General features: G+C 38.5%; 2 protein-coding genes across 23 annotated transcripts in view; one reads left to right on the forward strand and one right to left on the reverse strand.

The window, feature by feature from the left end:
- The first annotated feature begins 445 nt into the window (after positions 1 to 445).
- On the forward strand, positions 446 to 20132 carry RPE (ribulose-5-phosphate-3-epimerase). Of its 16 annotated transcripts, XM_063790728.1 has the most exons (8): positions 456 to 682; positions 1337 to 1367; positions 7500 to 7579; positions 13856 to 13995; positions 14087 to 14140; positions 14390 to 14524; positions 15355 to 15441; positions 17544 to 19447. In XM_063790728.1, exons 4-8 carry the CDS (start codon positions 13858 to 13860, stop codon positions 17664 to 17666), a joined length of 537 nt encoding a protein of 178 aa, XP_063646798.1. In that variant the 5' UTR covers positions 456 to 682; positions 1337 to 1367; positions 7500 to 7579; positions 13856 to 13857; the 3' UTR covers positions 17667 to 19447. The 16 variants fall into 16 exon arrangements, with proteins under 16 accessions (XP_516061.1, XP_063646798.1, XP_063646799.1 ...); XM_516061.9 differs by lacking the exon at positions 1337 to 1367 and having other exon boundaries at positions 446 to 682; XM_063790729.1 differs by lacking the exon at positions 14087 to 14140 and having other exon boundaries at positions 17544 to 20132.
- KANSL1L (KAT8 regulatory NSL complex subunit 1 like) overlaps positions 19292 to 21616 on the reverse strand; it is a 149888-nt gene continuing 147563 nt past the window's right edge. For all 7 annotated transcript variants that reach the window (XM_009444180.5, XM_516062.9, XM_016950419.4 and 4 more), the window contains one exon: positions 19292 to 21048. In XM_009444180.5, coding sequence (XP_009442455.1) covers positions 20818 to 21048 — 231 coding nt within the window. In that variant the 3' untranslated portion in view covers positions 19292 to 20817. The remainder of the gene's footprint in view (positions 21049 to 21616) is intronic.

A 21616-nucleotide genomic window follows, 5' to 3' on the forward strand; every position in this document is an offset into this window, starting at 1 on the left:
CTGGGCACTGTCTTTACAGATGAGAAAACCGAAGTTAAGAAGTGATTTGCCAGGTCACCCAGCTAGTATCTGGCAGAGCCAGGGTTCCTCCAGCTCAAAAGAAGAGCTCTAGGAGAAATACGAGGAAGAAAGGTTTTTAATTGTTGTTTTAAAGGGCCAGCATAGGCGCTGGAGAGGAAAGAAACGCATATGCAAAGGGTGGAGAAACAAAAAGTGATGTTAAGTCAAGAGCCGAGGAGAGGGAACTGCAGGAGAAGCAAAGTGAAAAAAGGTTAAGAAACGCCTTGAGTACTGCGAGGACGTTAAGATCCAAACAGCACAAGAAGGAAGGTCAAAATGAGCTGTACGAGGCCCGTGTGCCCCGCCCCGCCCCAGGCGGACGGCTGACAGCGCCCCACCCCAGGAGGAGGCGGGACTTCCTCACCGCAGAGTCGCTGCTTCCGGTAGAATCCGGAAGCCTGTACGGAGAAGGGGCGGGGCCAAAACTGCGCGCCCAATCGGGGTGACGCTCTAGCATTGCCGGGGACTCGTGGGGTAACTTGCTCTTGGGAGCCAGCGGTATGGCGTCGGGCTGCAAGATTGGCCCGTCCATCCTCAACAGCGACCTGGCCAATTTAGGGGCCGAGTGCCTCCGGATGCTAGACTCTGGGGCCGATTATCTGCACCTGGACGTAATGGACGGGTAACTCCTCCGGGCTCCGGTCGGGCTTGCCGCGCGGCGGGGCGGATCAGTGCATCTTTATTGAGTGCTTGTTGGATGTACCGCGTCCCTGTACCACCGAGCGCCTCACTCTGAACGCGATGCTAGAAGGGGTGTGGGGTAGGAGCCCTGGAGGCTCTAGCAGGAGCAGAACCGACGCGGCATCCTGGGTTGCGGCCGGGTCCCAAACCTCAGTTCCTCCCCTCCCCCCACGTAACGTGTGGTCTTCCATCACTTAGGACCCGGAAGCGACCTAAATCTGTAGGACATTTCTTCACTTTCAGCTAGAGAAACTGAGGCCCAAGGGGAGAAGCATGACTTGCCCAAGCTCATATAGCTAGTTAGTGGCAAAGCTGGGGAGACAGACTTCTCTAACGATTTAAGTTGGCACCTGCGGTGAGGTTCCCGAGTTCTGCCACTTGCTGGGTTACCTTGGACAAGCCACTAACCTCATTGAGCTTCAGTTTCATAATTTGAAAAATGGAACTACTAACAGGACCTACCGCTTAGGCATCTTGGAAGATGAAATGAGCGAGTACATGAGAAGTTTACAGTGCCTGGCGTATATTAAGTTCTCTATAATTGTTAATTACATCATTATTACAATTCTGATTTTCCTGTCTATTTTCTCTTCAGGCACCCTGCTCTTCAGGGAGGTCAGTTTTTTGTAAGTAATTTTTAAGCACCGTAGTTACAGCACATAATATTGTTTGGAATCAGGATATTAGTTTCTGAAGTTGGTTATAGAATGAGGAAACAACCCCAGAGAAAGTAGTAAGACTCCCTCAAGATTACAGAAGATTGTGACAGACTTGCAACTTGGTTCTTCCTAGGTTTGCCAAGTAGTTCTCTGAGCCCCACTGTTAACTGACTATAAAAATCATAAATACCATTATCTTGAGTGGGGATGGAAAAATAAATTTATTTTAAATAGGTAAAAACCCTGTGTTCCCTCATTCAGTTGCAAATTGGTGTTATTTTCTAAAGATGATGATTTCCTTTTCTTTTTAATGTTAATCTGACTTTGAAGAGTTTTATCTTCCATTGCTCTATGTGGTTAAATGTATTGTTTCTTTTGCATTTTACCCAGTTACCTTAGGAGTCCACCCAACTGATAATGACAAAACTTTGACCATAGAGTACTAAAAATAATAGGCCAAATGTGTAAAAAGTTTTGTAAATATTACCTCTCACAAAGGTTGGCTTTTAATTGGCCATTATATGTAATTATACTTATATACTTTATTTTTGACATCTTTGCTTGAAAGCCCTAAACTGTCACAGGTAATAATACCCTGAGTGTCTACCTCAAAGGTAAGTAGCTACATTTTTGTGCCTGAGAAAATACCTAGAGGGTCACAGGATGGAACAGCTATATGTATATTTGTGAGTCTGTTTGAGCAATTTGGTTTTAATTAGACTATGTTTGAGTAAGTCAATGGTTGGGGAAAGTAATGGTTTCGGTTCACCAGTCAGGATTATTAATGATAACCATAGTAGCAACGTTTATGAGCACTTTACTGTTTCTGTTCTGGAGTTTTTTTTGTGAATTAACTCAAACAACCGTTTGAAATTGGTGGTGTTATTACCACCAGCATTTGACAGCGAGGAATTGGGCACAGAGAGGTTAAGTCATCTGCCAGTGGTCTCATAACTAGGAAATGGTGGAGCCAGGGTTGGAAGCAATGCAACAGCTTGTGTTGTCTCAAATGAAATGCTTTCTGTGGTTCCTAGGCTTACAGGGAATGACTAAGACATTGTTTGGCCTCAAAAAAGCAACTAATAATTTGTATATTTATTTCTGTTAACTGTATACTTATTTTTGTTAACTTATTTCATGTCTCTCCTGCTACCCTATAAGCTTCCTGAAAGCCAAGTTTATCTTCTTTTTGCTCACCTATATATTCTTTGCTGGAAAAGCACCATAAGGTGCTTAGTTATTGTTGGCCGAATGAATGAATAGCTTAATCATAATAGGAGAAGTCTCTCAGAAGTCACTTTTGTCCCCTTGCAGCTCTATGGCAGACTGAGCTCAGTAAGGCAAAGTATTTACCATGGATCAGAGTTTTGGGAACAAAAAAATAAAAAATGAAGTATTTGTTTTTTATTGATTCCTCTTCCCCTTTGCCAGGAGATACTTTGGTTTGGAAAAACTGAATTCTGCATACACAATTTTAAAATTATTTCCCTTTTAATCTTCTCTACTTTCTGAGTTAAGAGCTGTTTCTATTCCCCTTTTGCAAAGGAGGAAACCAGTGTAGGGAGATTCAGCTTCTTCCCTGATGTCTCACCAGATTCAGCAGAGCCTGGCAGAGATGGTGCCAGTGCCCCTACGTGATGTGCTGTGGTGTCTACTAGGCTAGGGCTATGAAAGTGGGCTGTGGACTCCTTTTTGAAATGTGGCCAGCCACAATGTCCCTTCCCTCCCAGAACTGCCTTCGTGTTTTTTTTTTCCTGGCCCCTTTTAAAAATCTCATCCAACATTACACTTTGGATGTGCTTGTTGTTTTCTAGTCTCCTCCCCACTAAGACCTCCAATTTCTCCCCTGATTACAACGGAATTTCTTCATTTAGAAAGTCAGAAACCAGTTTGGGGAATACTGTGGAAGGTGGAGCACTAGCATGATTGGATATGTGAAACAAAGGACAAGTGGATTCTCTGGGGGAAAAAAACCCTAGAAAACACATAAATGCATCATGACAGGACAGTGACTAGAATGTGTTCATCCTAACCATGGGAACAGAGCAAAGAATTAATTTCTAAATTCGCTACCAGGATTTAAAACGGACGATTTCACATTAATACTGCATTTCTGACTTTTGGGGGAAAAAAAAACAGTTCAAAGACTTGCTAGCACTGGGCCCTCAGTCTTACCAGGTGACATGCGCTGGAGCTGACAGGGGCAGCCTCACCTTTAGTCATGCGGGGTGTACTTCATTTGGCCCCTTTCCCTATCTGCTCTGTTTTGCTCTTTGATGTTATCTAACTCTCAGCAGCATTGAGTTTGTGATTCCTGATTCACAGGAAGATTGTGTTCTAGTTACAGTCCTGTACCTTTTATAGCAACTCTAATCCTCCTCTTACCATCTTTGCCTTGTTGGGAGATAGGGTAAATGGCTTGATCTGTCTGCAGTAGATTGTGTTAGAATTACGTAAGTAAAGCTTAGGAGTGATGATGGAACATGAGAGAGAAAATTGTATCCTTGTATTACAAAAAATTACAGTGTAATTCCAGTAAGTCCCTGGGAGAAAGGGTTACCTTTTTATTGTATTTTATTTCTTTCACACTTAACTAACTCCAGAAAATAACTTAAAGGAAAAAGAGGCAGAATAAGATAATGATGAAGCAGACTTTTTAGTGAAGTTTCTCTCTGTTAAGTGAAATAATTAAGTGTTTTCCAAGCTGGTCTGTTAACTCCCTCTGGCATTTGTTCAAAATTCAGATTCCCGGTCCTCTTTGGAGTCAGTAGGCTGAGGTAGAGACTGTAAATACATTAGAACTGCTCTCATGGTTACTGTTTGGCAAATTTGGGACACCCTGACTTCGTGCTTAGGATTGTAGCCCTTTTTTGTTATGGCTTAGCGTAGCCTTTGGGTTTTTTTTTTTGAGACTACTGATGCATTCTTGTTCTTCCAATATACTTCGTGAACCTAGTGCATTGAATTGATTTTCAAAAGCACAAATTAAGTCACGTAACTTTGGGGTTAGTATTTTTATACGTTTTGTTTAGGTTTTCCCAAAAAAGTAAAAGTATATTTTTTTTGGTTCTTGTATTTACTCGGGAGGTGGTTATTATACTTTTATTTTCATAATAAATGAAACCTGTTAAGACAACGAAACTATTTCCCAGACTACACAGCAAATTAAAAGAACAGTATGTGAAATTCAGATCTTTAATTCCAGAATTGTAAAACATTCAATAGGCCTTACTGCCTGCTTCTGTGACCCTTATTTCAAGTTTTAAGTAAGCACATGCATCTTATCCACAGCCCTGACAATCATTGCTCAGGCAAATGTTAGAATCACTTTTTTAATGATAGAAATTAAACCTCCAAAGACCAAGGTGTTACTGAGTGAAAGTGTCTGTTCCTATCCACCTTTTGTGTCCCTCTCAGATGTGTCCTGAATCCTTACCTCTCTCTCTTGAATCTCTTCTCCACTAGACTTTTTCCCCTTGTTTGTTTCGTTTGTTGTCATTATAGGGACAGATGAGCATAGTAGTTAAGAGTCTGGACTTTGTAGCCATAGTGCCTGTGTTTAATTCCTGCCTCCAGCACTTACTGGTTGTGTGACCTTGGGCCTCTGTTCCTCATCTGTAAAATACAGTTAATAAAAGTACCTACCTCATAGGGTTGTTGTGAGGTTTTAATGATTTAATATACAGAAAGTCTTTAGAACTGTGTGTGGCCCACATATAAGTTTGGTTTTTATTAGCACTCATTCTACCTGTCATCTAACTGTGAGACCTTAAACATAGTTTGTATTTTAACTCCCCTCCCACACACCTAATCATTTAACAGATCCGATCAGTTTTGCCTGTCTTGTCATTCTTAGTGTTCCTTGCCACTTACCAAGTGGCAATTGCAGTCACCTACCCTCTTGTAATTTATTTCCCATCCTATCTTATTTATTAATATTTCTCACTTTAAGATCTTACTTCATATTTACAGCAGGACAAAAGTCCAGACACTGAGCTTGGCATTTGACACCTTTAATGTGATACTACCAACCTCCCATCTTTTTTTTACACTAGCCAAAGTTGGTCAATACCACTCTCCACGTCTTTGACTGTAACTTGCTTATTTCTGCTTTTGCTTCATTTTCAGCCTTTGTTTCTTTTCCCATCTTTATAAATCCTATTTTGTAAATCTCATGAACTTCTTTCTTAACGTTCTCTAATACTTGCTCTTATTTTATGTATGTTTTATCTATAATCACGTTACCTGCCTGTTATTGTATAGCTTTTCTTGTAATCCTCATATAGGATAATACCTGCTGCTTTAACAAAGCCCAGATTTCAGTAGCTTAGCATTCTAGTTTCTCATTCATAAAAGAGTTCAGTGTGAGTGTTCTTCCATTCTGTGGCTCTTCCATTCTGTAAGGGCTTTGTTGGCAGAAGGGTAAAGTGGCAATAGGAAAGGAATTCTCCTTAACCTTCTGAACTCTGCAGTGACACACTTTACTTGCACTCACAGTCTGGTGGTGAGAGTTAGTCACATGAGCCACTTGGATGTAAAGGGAACTGGGAATGAAAAGGTTTGACTGAGTTGACATCCCACTGACAACTATACGATAGCAGTAGGGTTGTGAATTCTGGTGAGTCATTCATTAGCTGTCAATCTCTGTCATAGGAACTGTAGCGTATTTCCTTTACAAAACAGTATTCTGAAGCACCTAGTATGGTACTTGCATATAGGGGATTTTTTTTTTTTGTTTGTTTGTTTGTTTTTTTTTGAGATGGAGTCTTGCTCTGTTGCCCAGGCTGGAGTGCAGTGGCGTGATCTCAGCTCACTGCAGTCTCCACCTCCTGGATACAAGCGATCTTCCTGCCTCAGCCTCCTGAGTATCTGGGATTACAGACGCACGCCACCACACCCAGCTAATTTTTATATTTTTAGTAGAGACGGAGTTTCACCATGTTGGCCAGGCTGGTCTTGAACACCTGCCCTTGTGATCCGCCACCTCGTTCTCCCAAAGTGCTGGGATTACAGGTGTGAGCCACCATGCCCGGCCCCGGTTTTGTTAAAGATTTAAGTGAACTAGTGATAGAACAAAAAGATTAACTGGAGTAGGGTAAAGGATAAGTACCGTGCGTCTAGTAGACTTGATTTGTTTTTGTTTTTGTTTTCGTTTTTGAGATAAGTCTCGCTTTGTCGCCCAGGCTGGAATACAGTGGCACAATCTTGGCTCACTGCACCCTCCACCTCCCAGATTCAAACGATTCTCCTGCCTCAGCCTGCCTAGAAGCTGGGATTACAGGTGCATGCCACCACTCCCAGCTAATTTTTGTATTTTTAGTAGAGACAGGGTTTCACTATGTTGGCCAGGCTGGTCTTGAACTCCTGACCTCAAGTGATCTGCCCGCCTCAGCCTCCCAAAGTATTGGGGTTACAGGCATGAGCCACTGTGCCTGGCTGGTAGACTTAATTTGAATCCACTTCCACAAATTATTAACTGAGTTACTTAAGGATTTTATTTATCTTGTGCTCTTCAAAGGGGATAATAATAGCATCTACTTTGTAAGGCTGTCGTGAAGATGAAATGAAGTAAATTACGATGCTTGGCATGTAGTAAACCCTCAGTGAAAGGTGGTCGTTACTAATAAACACATCATGTTTCTTTATTAGTCATCTTTAAGAAAGTTTAAAGAAACTGTCATTTAGTGCCTTGTGATAGAAGTGATTAGAAGTAGCCACAGGCCTCCTGAGATAGACTAGGATTCAGGAGATCAATATTAGAGTCCAGAACTTACTAACTAGTGTGTGACTTGGGCAAGTCATAAAGCCTGAGGGTTTCTGATTTTATCATCTCTCCATTTCTACTTGTCATGGGTCGTGAATTACGGAGTCAAATCATTATGAAAATATATGTGACATGATTTGTTCAAATGTCAAGGAGACATTGCCTAGTAAAACCAAAATGACCCATTATTTTTAGTATTATTTAATACTGATGATTAAGTATTAAATTGAAAAACATTGCAGACAATCCCCTCAACCTGTGTCAGAATTCATATTGAGAGAGATACAGAAACTGAATTGAAAACATTTTCAGAGTAGATTTTGTTTGTCTTGTAGGCATTTTGTTCCCAACATCACCTTTGGTCACCCTGTGGTAGAAAGCCTTCGAAAGCAGCTAGGCCAGGACCCTTTCTTTGGTAAGTGGGTGTTACGCCATCTGAAGCTGGATGTGTTGCTCAAGTAAAGGAAAACTGGATGGTTGATTTTAACTTCCAAGTTCATCTGGCACCCTTTCCCCAACTTCCCTATCCTGGGTCTTCATTGGCCTGACTCCAGTAACAAGCCAAACTTCTTCCTGCCTCTGGGCCTTGGCTAATCTGCATGGAAAGGTAGTAGCTTGGCTGGCTGCCTCATCTTTGGGCCTCAAGTCATTTGTCATTTCCTCAGAGAGGCCTTTTTGAGCGTCCTCTCCCAAATTAACCTTTATCCAATTATCTTATCACCTGTTGATTTTCCTCTGAGAACTTCCTTTGATCTGCGATTACTTTTATTAGACTATAAACTCTCTGAGGGCGGGGATTGAATCCAGTTTGTTTACTGTGGTTTTCCTAAAGCTAAGCATAGACATGATCAGGGCTCAGTGTAATTGTTAAGTGAATTTATGAATCAGTTGATTTATGGTCCAGAAGCCATTTATTTTGTGCAAATTGGAGCTTTCTACAAGTGGTGCCTAAATATTCACTCCAATGTCCTAGTACAATGTAAATTAAGATTTTTAAGATTACTTAGTGGCCTACAAGTGATTTATATTGTTAGCAATGTCTCACCTGCCAGATCTCTTAAACATGAGAAATTTTACACATTTTTATAAATAGTGTTATTTATTTTTTTCTTTTTTTTAAAATAGAGACTGAGTTTTGCCATGTTGCCCAGGCTAGTCTCAAACTCCTGGGCTCAAGCAATCCACCTGCCTTGGCCTCCCAAAGTGCTAGGATTACAGGCTTGAGCCACCAGCCTAGCCATAAATAGTTTTTTTAACGTAGCTTACAATTTAGTAGAACTTAGATTCTTTTTAATCAGCATATTGCTGACCAGTTTTATGAAGGACTCTGTGCTGTTCACTATGGTAGTCATAAGCCACATGTAGCTATTAAAATTAAATAAACTTAAGTTCATGACCAGAATGGCCAACATGGTGAAACCCTGTCTCTACTAAAAATTCAAAAATTAATCAGGCATGGTGGCAAACGCCTATAATCCCAGCTACTCAGGAGGCTGAGGCATGAGAATCACTTGAACCTGGGAGGTGGAGATTGTAGTGAGCTGAGGTCATTCCACTGCACTCCAGCCTGAGTGACAGTGTGACACTCCATGTCAAAAAAAAAAAACTTTTTTTTTAAATTAAATAACATAAACTTAAAAATTCGGTTTCTTATTCACGTTAATCACATTGCAAGTCTTCAGTAGTCACATATTGTACAGTGCAGCTATGGGACATTTCCAATATCACAGAAAATTCTGTTGGATATAGTCTCCAGCCTCTGTGTAGGATCTATCTACTTTGAGTTCACCAAAGAAAATGTACATTATTACCTCATTTATGTGGCATGAGGAAACAATGTTCCACCAATATATTCACCATTTTGAAATTTCCATATAATGGGATATAGTCCTCTGATTATCTAAACTTTTTTTTAAGCCATGATTAGCTTATATAGCAGATACCGTGACTTTTCCTATGAATTACGGTTGTTCTTGTGACCACGAGAGGTGGATGAAATAAATAGCATTGTTTTCTCCCACTGTACAACCAATAGCCAGAATCCTCGCTTCTGGCTTGCTTGTGTGAATTTTTTTAATGCTTGCTTTTTTTCCCCTTTTCGCTCCCTTTTATTTGGGCTCCCATTGTCACACCATACTATTGTCTATATCCCTTCCTGTCAGTGCCTTTCCTTTTAGCAATCCTGTGTTGCTGCCACCACACACAATCTGCTTTTTCTTCTTGTTTTTAATTTGTTGATAAACTTGCTAATTAATCTTTCTAGAATTTGGTCTAAAAGATAAATGAACTCCATTCACTTTAATGTTTGGGTTTTGTGACCCTTGTTTTTTGGTTTTTCGCTTTTTGTTGTTGTTGTTGTTGTTGCTTTAAGAGACAGACTCCGTCTATTACCCAGGCAAGAGTACAGTGGTACAATCATAGCTCACTGCATCCTTGAACTCCTGGGCTCAAGCAATCCTCCTGCCACAGCTATAGCTAAGACTACAGGTGTGTGCCACCACAACCGGCTATTTTTTTTTTTTTTTTTTTTTTTTTTTTTTTTTACTTTTTGTAGAGATGGGATCTCCCTGTATTGCCCAGGCTAATCTTGAACGCTTGGGCTCAAGCCATCCTCCTGCCTTGGCTTCCCAAAGTGTTGTGATTGTAGGTGTAAGTCACTGAGCCCGACTACCTTTGTTTTTTATATTGAGAAACGTTTGTTTAATTCTTGGATTTTGGTTGTTGGATAATTGATACATGAATGTATTCTAGGACCTAGATTACATGTTGTGTTGTATATGTAATGCTAACATTCTTAACTGTTCAGTTTTCATATTGAGTAGAAATAAATGTCTAAGAAATACAGTGATGGGAAAAGTCTGTTCCTGTTATTGTCTAAATCAGTGATCCTCAAGTATGTTGTATAAGGACCCACACAAATCCTTAAGACCCTTTGGGTCATCCATGAGAGTATATCAAAACTATTTTCATAATCCTAAGAAATTATTTGCCATTATTTCTACTGATGGTACAAAAACATTGATGAGTTAGTTTGCTGGTGCCTTAACCAACTCAAGGCAGGGACTGTATCAGGAGTTATTATATTCTTCATCATCATGCATTTGCAATAAATATCCTTGATGAAGCAGTACAAATTAATAAATCTTGGTCCCTGAATACATGCCTTTTTAATATTTTGCGTGGCAAAGTAGGAAGTGCATATAAAGTGCTTGTGCTGCATTGCTGCATACTGGAACATAATGGTTTTCTCAAGGAAAACCACTTGCACCATAGAGGTATGATCTGAACTAGCTGCTTTCCTCCGGAACACTGTGTTTGTTTGAAAGAACAACTGACAGATCAACTATGGTTTTTCAGACCTGGCTATTTTAATGACATTTAAAAAATATTAACTAAATGAGGCTGTCTCTTCAAGGAAAGATACCTTGTCAGTTTTTGTTCCCAAAATTAGAATTTTGAAAAACTTGTGTATCTTAGCACTCTGGGTTTGATAGCGTCCCAACAGTTAACAAGCTTTTCTGATGAGATCTGTAGTTATTTTACCAAATGTGATTTTGGGGTTCTATGGAATGAAATCTGTCACTATTTGTAAGATGTGTGTAACTCAGTAAATCAGTACTTAAAAGACCCATTCAAAATACAAGACAAACAATGGGTTTTAATGTAACAAAGAATGAAAAGCTCATTGATAGGGTTTACAGAGTGCACACTGCAGCTAACCTTTATAAAATTACCACCCAGCACATTTAAGATAGGCTAGGCTAAGCTATGATGTTTGGTGTGTTAGGTATATTAAATGCAGTTAGAGATAACAGTATTTTCAATTTAGGTTGAGTTAATTGGGATGTAACCTCATTGTAAGTTACAGAACATCTGTATTACAACAGATTAGATACAGAACAGATGTGAGAATATAGGTGTCTTCTGTTAAGCCAGACACTGAAAACTTGCAAAAATGTAAAACAAATAATACCACTCTTAATTAATAGGTAATAGAGTTATCCTTTTTTTTTTTTTTTTTTTTTTTGAGACAGTCTTGCTCTGTCACCCAGGCTAGAGTGCAGTGGTGGCCTTCATACCTCACTGAAGCCTCAGTCTTGATGGGCTCCAGCAGTCCTCCCACCTCACCTCTCCCCTCCAGTAGCTGGGACTGCAGGGGCACACTACCATGCCTAGCTAATTATTCTGTTGTTGTTGAGAAGGAGTCTTACTATGTTGCCCAGGATGGTCTCAAACTGGGCTCAAGCCATCCTCCCTCCTCAGCCTCCTAAGATTATAGGTGTGAGCCACCAAACCCGCCAAAAATTACATGCTTTAAAATGTCTTATTTTGAATTTCTCATACATTAAATATCTATAAATATAATCCATATCAACAGAAGTTTCTTGGGGTCTTTAATAATTTTTAAGAGTGTGAACTCCTGGGCTCAAGCAATCCACTTGCCTTGGCCTCCCAAAGTGCCAGGATTACAGGCTTGAGCCACCGCACCTAGCCATATATAGTGTTTTTTAAATGTAACTTAGAATTTAATAGACCTTAGCTTCTTTTTAATCAGCATATTGTTGACCAAGTTTATGAATAATAGATTATGATTATAATAGATGATAATAGAATGATTGGGAATTGCTGATCTAATGTTAACTATGCACAGATTTGCTGAACCATTGACTCCCTGAACACCATAGAACTTCTCCATTGAGGGTTGCTAGTGGTTACTGGATGCTAGAGGTTGAGTAAGGATGACATAGCTAGCAGTCTGGTAACTTAAGGAATGAATAGAGTAGGTTTTTTTTGTTTTTTGTTTTTTGTTTTTTTTTTTGAGATGGAGTCTCGCTCTGTCGCCCAGGCTGGAGTGCAGTGGAGCGATCTCGGCTGACTGCAAGCTCCGCCTCCTGGATTCACGCTATTCTGCCTCAGCCTCTCGAGTAGCTGGGATTACAGGCGCCCGCCACCACGCCCAGCTAATTTTTTTGTATTTTTAGTAGAGATGGGGTTTCACTGTGTTAGCCAGGATGGTCTTGATCTCCTGACCTCGTGATCCACCCGCCTTGGCCTCCCAAAGTGCTGGGGTTACAGGCGTGAGCCACCACGCCCAGCCTGGAGTAGGTATTTTAAACCGGCTTGAATTTTCCTTGTTTATGATGCAAAGAATAAGAAACACCAGATTTAATACATTTTTTTAAGAATAAAGTTTTACCTATTAAAATATGTTCTAATTTAGGCCGGGTGTGGTGGCCCATGCCTATAATCCCTGCACTTCGGGAAGCCAACGTGAGAGGATCACTTGTGGCCAGAAGTTCGAGACCAGCCTGGGAAACAGTGAGACCTCATCTCTATTTAAAAAAAAAAAAAAAAAAAGTTCTCATACAATTACTTTTGCTGGATTAGAAATACAAACGTTAATCTTGACTTTATTAGTCAAGCTTTATACTTTCTTTTTCTGACTTTTTTTTTCAAGGCTTTATTGTATTTCATAATTGTTCTGAAATGTTAGAATTTTTTTCTTAAATATAGCTTGGCTGTTTCAGAAATGTGCTTCCTCTAGCAAAATTAAAAACTCAAAACCTCTCCTCACTACCATCTATCAAACACAGGATTCTTCACAGTGTTATTTCTTGGTTTAGCTTGTTTTAAGCTGCCCTCTCCTTCTTATGAAATGCTATTATGTTTTAAATCAAGATCTTTAAGAAGGCCATGCCCATTTTCACCTTATGTGTTTATATGAATCAAGCTTTAGAATTAGGATGAATATCAGGTTTCTTGCAGTCAACATGTCCTTCCCCCTAAATTTGTTCTTGCAGTCTTTTGCCTCTCAATTAATGGCAGTTCCGTTCTTCTAGTTGATAAGGTCAAAATCCTTGATGCCATCTTTATTTTCCTCTCATCTATCTATCCATGGAGGATCCTCTTATCCTCCACATCTCATCTATCCTCAGCTCTCTTTGCTCTTATTTAAGAACATATCCATCCCGAATTGCTGCCATCATTTTTCACCTGGGTTATTGCTATCGTATCTTCCTCAGTCGATAGTATCTTGTCACTTCACTGTGGTGGTTTTTCCCAGTGGCCTGCAGAATGCTGAAGGGTTTCTCCTCACCACATGCTTCCCTGACCTCTGACTGGTGTATCTCCTTCCCCAGACACACCAGCCATATTAACTGCCAACCTAGTGTGCATTTTACTTACTTATTTTGTTTATTGTTTGACTCTCCCATTAAGAATGTAATCCCTATGACAGGAGAGTTTCATGTTTTTGCTCTAACCCTAGGACCTAGAATAATTAATGATGCAGCAATAGCTCAATAAATTGAAAGAATAACTGAAAAGGATCACTTAATTTTTCCTAGAGGAAACTAGTTTGCATGGATAGTATGACTTATTCTTTAAGTTTTTTAGAGTGGCATTTCCTGGACCTGGACCTAGATTTCCTGATTTTTAGATGTTAACTTTTTATATACAGCACTGTATGCTTTTTGTGGGAAAATAGTGTTTTTTGTAAATGAATTTAAATAAATCCTTGTCTTCAAAATAAGAGGAAACTACCTATACTGAATTAGAACTGTTTAAATAATGATTTGTGTGATGGCCAAAGAGTTCTTATCAGAAGTGGCAAAAACTACATACAGGTTGGCTTCCAATAACATGAGCCAGGTATTTTTCAGTAATATTTTGAAGTGTCTTTTCTTTCTAGACATGCACATGATGGTGTCCAAGCCAGAACAGTGGGTAAAGCCAATGGCTGTAGCAGGAGCCAATCAGTACACCTTTCATCTCGAGGCTACTGAGAACCCAGGGGCTTTGATTAAAGACATTCGGGAGAATGGGATGAAGGTAAGAAATCGTGATGAGAGTGTTTTGTAACATTCACTCTCAGTTGGGAAGATTTGCGGGAAACAGGAAATTTTCTCTTTTTTTGATACAGTCTTGCTCTGTCACCCAGGCTGAAGTGCAGTGGCACAGTCAGGGCCCATTGCAGGTAAAGAATACCTTACTTAAGCAGCTGTTCTTCAGCTATGATGCCAGGATTTAACTTCTTTGTCAGATAGCATTTATGTATTCCACTAAAGTTTTCTGAAAGCTACTGCTTGTTGAAAATACTTACATTTAATAGTCTTGTTAACTTTTAAAAAATAAGAACAGATATTTTTACTGGGCCTGCTATGCCACAATAATATAATACAGAAGTAATTGTAAATGTGATATAGCATATTTGTGTCTGTTACAGGTTGGCCTTGCCATCAAACCAGGAACCTCAGTTGAGTATTTGGCACCATGGGCTAATCAGATAGATATGGCCTTGGTTATGACAGTGGAACCGGGGTTTGGAGGGCAGAAATTCATGGAAGATATGATGCCAAAGGTAAAAGAAGTATTTGATTTTGGGGTGAGGCTTTTACAGTGTGTTCATTCAGTAAGCATTTATTGAAAGGCTTGTATATTTAGGCATAACCTGTTCTGAAGGTGAGGAGATGGGGATGCTTACAGATCATTCTAATACAGTATAATAAATGCTGTAATAGATTTCTGATTTGGAAATCAGAGAAGTATTACATCTTTATCTTGAAATTTTCTCTTTCTTTGAGACAAAGTCTTGCTCTGTCACCTGGGCTGGAATGCAGTAATGCAATTAGGGTTCATTGCAGCCTCGACCTCCTGGACTCAAGAGATCCTCCTGCCTCGGCCCCCTGAGTAGCTAGGACTACAGGTGCACACCACCATGCCCGGCTAATTCTTACACATTTTAATAGAGAGGAGGTCTCACTACGTACCCAGGCTGGTCTTGAACTCCTGGGCTTAAGCTGTCCTCCCACCTTGGTCTGCCAAAGTGTTGGGATTACAGGTGTCAGCCAACCACGCCTGGCAGTCTTGAAATTTCCTTTTGAAACTATTATCTCTAACTTTTAGATCTCTTGGAAGTTGTCATTGACTATTGAGGATTTGTCTGTCTTGTTTACATGACAGTCTCTGCAAAGACAATACAGATTGCTGTTTGCCAAATAGAACAAAGCTTGCTATTAAAAACCAAGTGTTCCCCAGTAATATGTTGTATTGGTATAGTTATTGTGTGAGACAATTGGAGTTTTAATTGCTAATATTTGCTGTTGGATTTTTTTGTTTGATTGCCCCCACCCCCACCCCCACCAACATATCCACTTTAGGAGTTACTTATTTCCTCATGTATATATCTAGGTTCACTGGTTGAGGACCCAGTTCCCATCTTTGGATATAGAGGTCGATGGTGGAGTAGGTCCTGACACTGTCCATAAATGTGCAGAGGTGAGATTGTTCTTCAACTATGACTAGACCAATTTCCCATCAAATATGTCTCCAGGACATTGTCTCATGGGCCAGCGATTCCCTCTGTGGTTCCTAAGTTGACTTTCTTTCTTGGAAAAGTATTTTTTGTTCACATGTACAACCAGGAAAATAAACAGCCATAAGTGGATATTCTTTTTTTTTTTTTTTTTCTTTTTCTGAGACAGTCTCTCTTTGTGGCCCAGATTGGGGTGCAGTGGCGTGATCTCTGCTCACTGCAATCTCTGCCTCCCAGGTTCAAGCGATTCTCCTGCCTCAGCCTCCTGAGTAGCTGGGATTACAGGTACCTGCCACCATGCCTGGCTAATTTTTTTATTTTTAGTAGAGACAGGGTTTCACTATGTTGGCTAGGCTGGTCTCAAACTCCTGACCTCAAGTGATCTGCCTGCCTCGGCCTCCCAAAGTGTTGGGATTACAGATGTGAGCCATGGCGTCTGGCCCATAAGTGGATATTCTAAAATCACATAAATTGTTAAAATTGTAAATCCTGGTTTTCTCAGGAAGGCTGAAGAAAGTTCTTTTTTATAAAAGAATATGTTGAATTTCAGCCCTTTGGAAGATCATTAAGTTTCACGGCCTTGGAAGTGAGAAATTTTTCCAAAATACGGAATTAAAAGATACTACCAAGGGGGGAAAATAGATAAATCTAATTGACCTAATTATTACATTATTCTTTAGAACCTACATATTATTTAGTTGTTCCTTGTAAGAACTTGCTAGAACCATTTTTGATGAAAATCTAGGCCTGATACCTCTTTGGCTATCTGTATAGAAGTAAAAACTTTTTTTTACTTTTTTTTTTTTTTTTTTTTTCAGATAGCTAGTCTAGCATAGTCAGGCTCCTGAGGATGCCAGCCCTTCTGGTAGCACTGCAAGTGATTAAAGCTTACATGACTGCTTTTCTTCCACAGTGTGATGTATCTACTTCCAGGTTCTTGTATAACTGCCACACTTTTCTGCTTGATATATACCTATCAAAAGCTTGACAGTAGTAAATACTTATGCAGGAGGGGCTGGCCAGATGATGAGTGAGCTCATATCCTTTTGACCGCTTGTGGAATTGCTTTGTACTAAACTGTGCTTTGCCAGTATACTATTCCTGCTTTTATGCCAGAGGTAGCAAATTTTTTGTGTGAAAAATCAGACCTTGGCGATGACCTTAAACAGCAGGATATGAAGAACTCCCACAAGCTTAGCGTTCCAATAATGGAACACTAGGCATAAATGGGTTAACTGAAGAGAATATTTGCAGTGTTAACCCTATAAAACTCACCTTTATAATTTCTGTGAGGAATATTGTTAGAAATGTTGTCATACATGAAGTGACACTGTCTGGAAAAATTTTCCTCAGCCTGTGGTTCTCCCACTTCTCCCTCTTTGTTCTAGCAATGAATCACAAAACAGGTTGGGTTTCCATCCTTGAATCAGATCCTAGGAAGATCAGAGTTAAATTTGGACCCAATTTTTTAGCTTTTCTTTTTCAATTTCTTTGCTTCCATATTTAAATGTATCTTAAAAACTTTTTTAAAGCCACTTCAAAACCATTCTGAAATGCAATGAAGTATAAAGAGACATTCTATTTTTTGACACAAAAATGAGAACTCAATTTTGCCGTAGTTTATGGATAATTTTACATTTTTAGCAATAATTGTCCTTTCACACTCACAAATTCATATAAATATAATTCAAAGAATAAAAGTGTTTTTTTAGTAACTATAGAGGCATTGGTGCATATTGGGAAAAACCTTAGTGGACTTGAGGAGTAAAGGCTTTTAAACCTTATCTAAAGGTCGCAAAGATACCATGTAGATTATTAAGAGTTGGTTTACCAGAAAGGTCAATGATTTCTTAGACACATTTAAAAATAGTCTGACATCCTCATCTGTGAACATTTTAAATTTTTCTTATTGAACTAGATTGCTTAAGTCTGCTTAATCTCAAAGTGGCTCTCATATGATTGAAATGTTGACAGATGCAAGGGTAGACACTCTAGTCCAGGAATCCTGTTTTAGGTTTTTCTACATTTTCCTTTGAGGCATAACCTAACTGTTTACTTCTTCCAGGCAGGAGCTAACATGATTGTGTCTGGCAGTGCTATTATGAGGAGTGAAGACCCCAGATCTGTGATCAACCTATTAAGAAATGTTTGCTCAGAAGCTGCTCAGAAACGTTCTCTTGATCGATGAAACCATAAGGAGCCCAGTGTTCGTGTTCATGAAATCTCCCTTTTACTGGAAAACAGGAATATTGACTACCAAATCATAATGCAATTGAAGCTGTACTGCTTTTTTGAGCAGTTATTCATTCCAGTGATTAAAACTGATTGTGCAGAATATTCTAAGAGGTCAGAAATTGGTGTGTATAACTACATTTTTAGTGATGCAATTGATTAGTGAGTAAGATACTGTTTTGATTGAGAGATTTGATTTTTATAAAGTAAAAATACGGCTGCATTAAGGTTACAAACAGAAAAGTGTCTTAATGTCTAAGGAGGGCATATTAGCTACACTACAAAAACAAATTTTGTCTGTACTTCTGAAAAGAATTTTGTTGTTTCTCAGCTGTTTTCCAAAAGCAAAGGAAGTCTCTATGGTTTTTTTCTATTTCATGTTATTGTGATTTGTTTATAAGTTTGGGTGGGGAGCATACCATATTCTTGGTTCTTAAAATCTATCACTTTTCACCTTACACTTGATGTGTGAAAACTATAAAAACAATGTGTGAAACCCAGGGGTTCTAAAATACAAGCATAGATTTTATCAGGGTGTTTTGTCAAAGCAGGTTATTAAGTGATTCCTCCCCACCATTCTTAAGAACGTTAAATAATGCTGTTGTGTTAGCTCTGAGTAGAAAGGAAAAAGTAAAACCTCTGTTTGGAGGTAATATTGGGTTGAATTCTGACTGCCCCTTTCTAGCTGGACCTTTAACAAATCACCCAATCCTTTTTGTGTTTCTCTAAAGTCATTTATACATTAAATGTAATTATAGCAACTGTGGGGTTCTGTTGAGAATTAAGAGGTAACACTATATATGTAAAGTTTCCAGTACTAGTCCCAGAATTTAGAATATGCTCAACACAAAGTAAACAGCATTATATAAGTTTATATTTTTGTGAGTTATAAAGTACTTTGATATATTCTCATTAAATCTGTAAATCACCTCTATAAGTAAGTGGTAATAATAAAGCAGATATTTTTGTCCCCATTTAAAAAATGAAGAAATTAATGCTTAATAGGGTGGTACCCTGGAAAGGATCTGGGAAGTGGTAGAATTTCTGGTCTGTACTTTTACAAATGGAGCCCTTGGGAGGTGGGTTAGGTAAAAGAAGCTTTTTACTTAACGTTGTCTTATTTCCAGTCTAATTTTACGCTGTAGCAGAACCAGATGGCTGAGAAAATTCTGGAACTATGGATCTTGACCCCAAGGATATATTATTTTATTCCAAGAAAGATCAGGTAGGCAAAAAGATGACAGGATGCAGAGTCAATCCATAAACTAAATATTTATAACTGTTCTGAATTACACAGAGTCTAAAAATATGTGTCAGCTACTTCATTCCTGTAAATACTCTTGCTGTGTTATAAATATGGCAAGAAATAATCATGACCAATATCAATAGACTTCTTGAGGCTACTATAAGTTTTGAGAAATAAGGTTCAAAAAATAAGAATGCTAACACTTAAGCACAGACTAGAGCTTGCTTGGGTTTCTTCCTGCATTACAAGGTAAAAATTTGTTAATGTTTGTTTTTATTCAGCTTGGGAAAGCTTTGTGCCATGAATACGTCGCATTTAATAACAAGCAACACAAGGCATATAGAAATAACTTTAATTAAAAAACTTACATAGAGGATTATAATATCAGACGTGACAAAGATTTGAGTTTATTTGCCTGGACAACTTGGGTTTGTCTGGCTTTTGTTTTCTTTTTCTTTAAAAATAAATGTACAGTAAAACTACAAGCAAAAGTTTGTCAGTATTGAATTGAATTTTTTACCCCTTAAAAGGACTAGTATAATTTCCAATCTCTAACAAAAACTTAGTGTCAAATCTCACAGATAAGGCCAAATGGCCAATATTTTCAGTTATGTGGGTAGTACAACTGGAGTAACCTTTCTTACATGACAAAAAGTGAGTTATATAAATTGTCCTCAACTTTCACATAGAAAAAAAATGGTTTAATAGCTTCAAAAGGAATTTTCTTTCATGTATACTCTTCAGTATCCAATATTGAAGCTTTGTTCTTTGAAAAATTTTAATTTCCAATCTAGGATGCAAGCAAGAATATATGTTTATTTGAATAGAGTAAGCTATGGCAAAGAATGACCAAATTAGCTAGAAATAGAAATCAGCCAGAATTAACTAATTTCTTGCTAATCTAGAAATACAATCATCTTTTTTTTTTTTTTTTTCAAATTTTATACTGATAGGACTTTACTGTTTGTGGCTCATTTTAAACTGGTGTCTTCTCTTCATGAGACACATTAATTGGTAAAACTCAAATTGAGTTTTCAAAGATGTGATAGTATTAAAGTGCACCAATATTTAACTCAAATTTGCTTGCTTTATTTTGTTAGGAGTAAACAGAAAGTAGCCTGTGTTTAGTCCCAAAGATAGCAGTGATTTTGAATAAAGGAGTTTTGTGTTGCCTGATATATGCATTTCTGTAAATAACTTCTGTTGGTTAAACATGTTAAACAACAACAACAACAACAAAAAACTTCTGTCTCTATATTCAGGACGTTCAGATGTCTTTTATTAGTGGAAACCTGTGTTTTATCTATTCTGCAGCTTACATTTCATAGGGTAGTTCATACATGCATTTCCAAGGGGAGTGGGTCATTGCCAGTGTTTTAAAAACTACATAGGGGTGTGTGTGTGTGTGTATGTTTATTTTATACACACATATTTGTATATTCTAATATATTACTAAGGCAATTTTAATGAATTACCATGTATATAAAAAAATAGCTGTCACTTGGCACACAGGTTTGTATGTATGTGTATATATATGTATGTATGTATGGTGTGGGTACATAGTCTTAAAAATTACCCAGTAATGTGATTTGACATCAAGTTGCAGCAATTAATATCTTGGTGTTTGTAAGTAAGTTGCATGATAAACACAAATGACTACCACTTGTCTGTAGATGAAAATCTGGTTACCCTTGTGGTTCCAGAAGGAAAAACAGACTTATCTTGCCTGTTTCTTAAACAGCATAAAAGATTAATACATGCAGAACATGCTCTTATTCTGGAGGGGATGGGGGATCCAGAACAGGGCTTTATTTCCTCCCATCTTTCCTACATTTACATAGTTTTCTTAACCTGTTCCCTGTCACCTATTTTTTTTAACATTAGTAAGTCCTAGACCAAAGGTTTTGTATTCTTCCATTCCATCTGACTGCTTTTTTGGATGGTGGCCATTCTCTGGTACACTGGTACCGAAGATTTCACCATGGAAAGCTGTGCTTGACCTTTCAACCTGATCCTTTTTTTCATCTTGACATAATAAGGCTGCCATGTCTTCACCCTTCAGTGGAAAAGCCCGTCGTTCCCACCACAAAGACTGAAAGGGGAAAAATTTTCAGTTAAGTTTCAACTAACTTGTTTTGTTTAAATTCATCTAACAAGTAATCTGTACATGTCTATATTGTAATAATTGTTCTGTTCTTTAGCACATAAATGTACAATTTTTCATTTCAACTTAAATAGCAACTCAAAATGGAGTATATTGAGAATTGTTGAGTGACTTTTGGGATTTATTTCTTTACTTTGCCTCTGCCAAGAAGAGGAAATGCTGCCATAGGCAGTGGTCTTCATTTCCGACCTAAGAGTACTTTGGGAAAGTGTTCTTAGGTTTGATATACTTCTACAGTATCTTCATTTTCATTATTAAAGGTACCTATTAACTTTTTCTTTCCTGAGCTTTCTGCAACTTGCCTATTAATTCTATAATCTCCATTCCATTCTAGATCTAGTTCTTTTTCAGTATCTATTTAGGAAGAAAGGTGTAAGAACTTTATGGATGCAGTGTTAGAAAGCAGTCCCTTTAAAGTAGGAACTGGGTCTGTGGTGAGGCACGTAAAAATCTTAAGATATGAGGAGAAAGAAATAGCAGCTAACTTTGGCCATGT

Source organism: Pan troglodytes, chromosome 13, assembly GCF_028858775.2.
Source record: "Pan troglodytes isolate AG18354 chromosome 13, NHGRI_mPanTro3-v2.0_pri, whole genome shotgun sequence".
Classification (NCBI taxonomy): Eukaryota; Metazoa; Chordata; class Mammalia; order Primates; family Hominidae; genus Pan; species Pan troglodytes.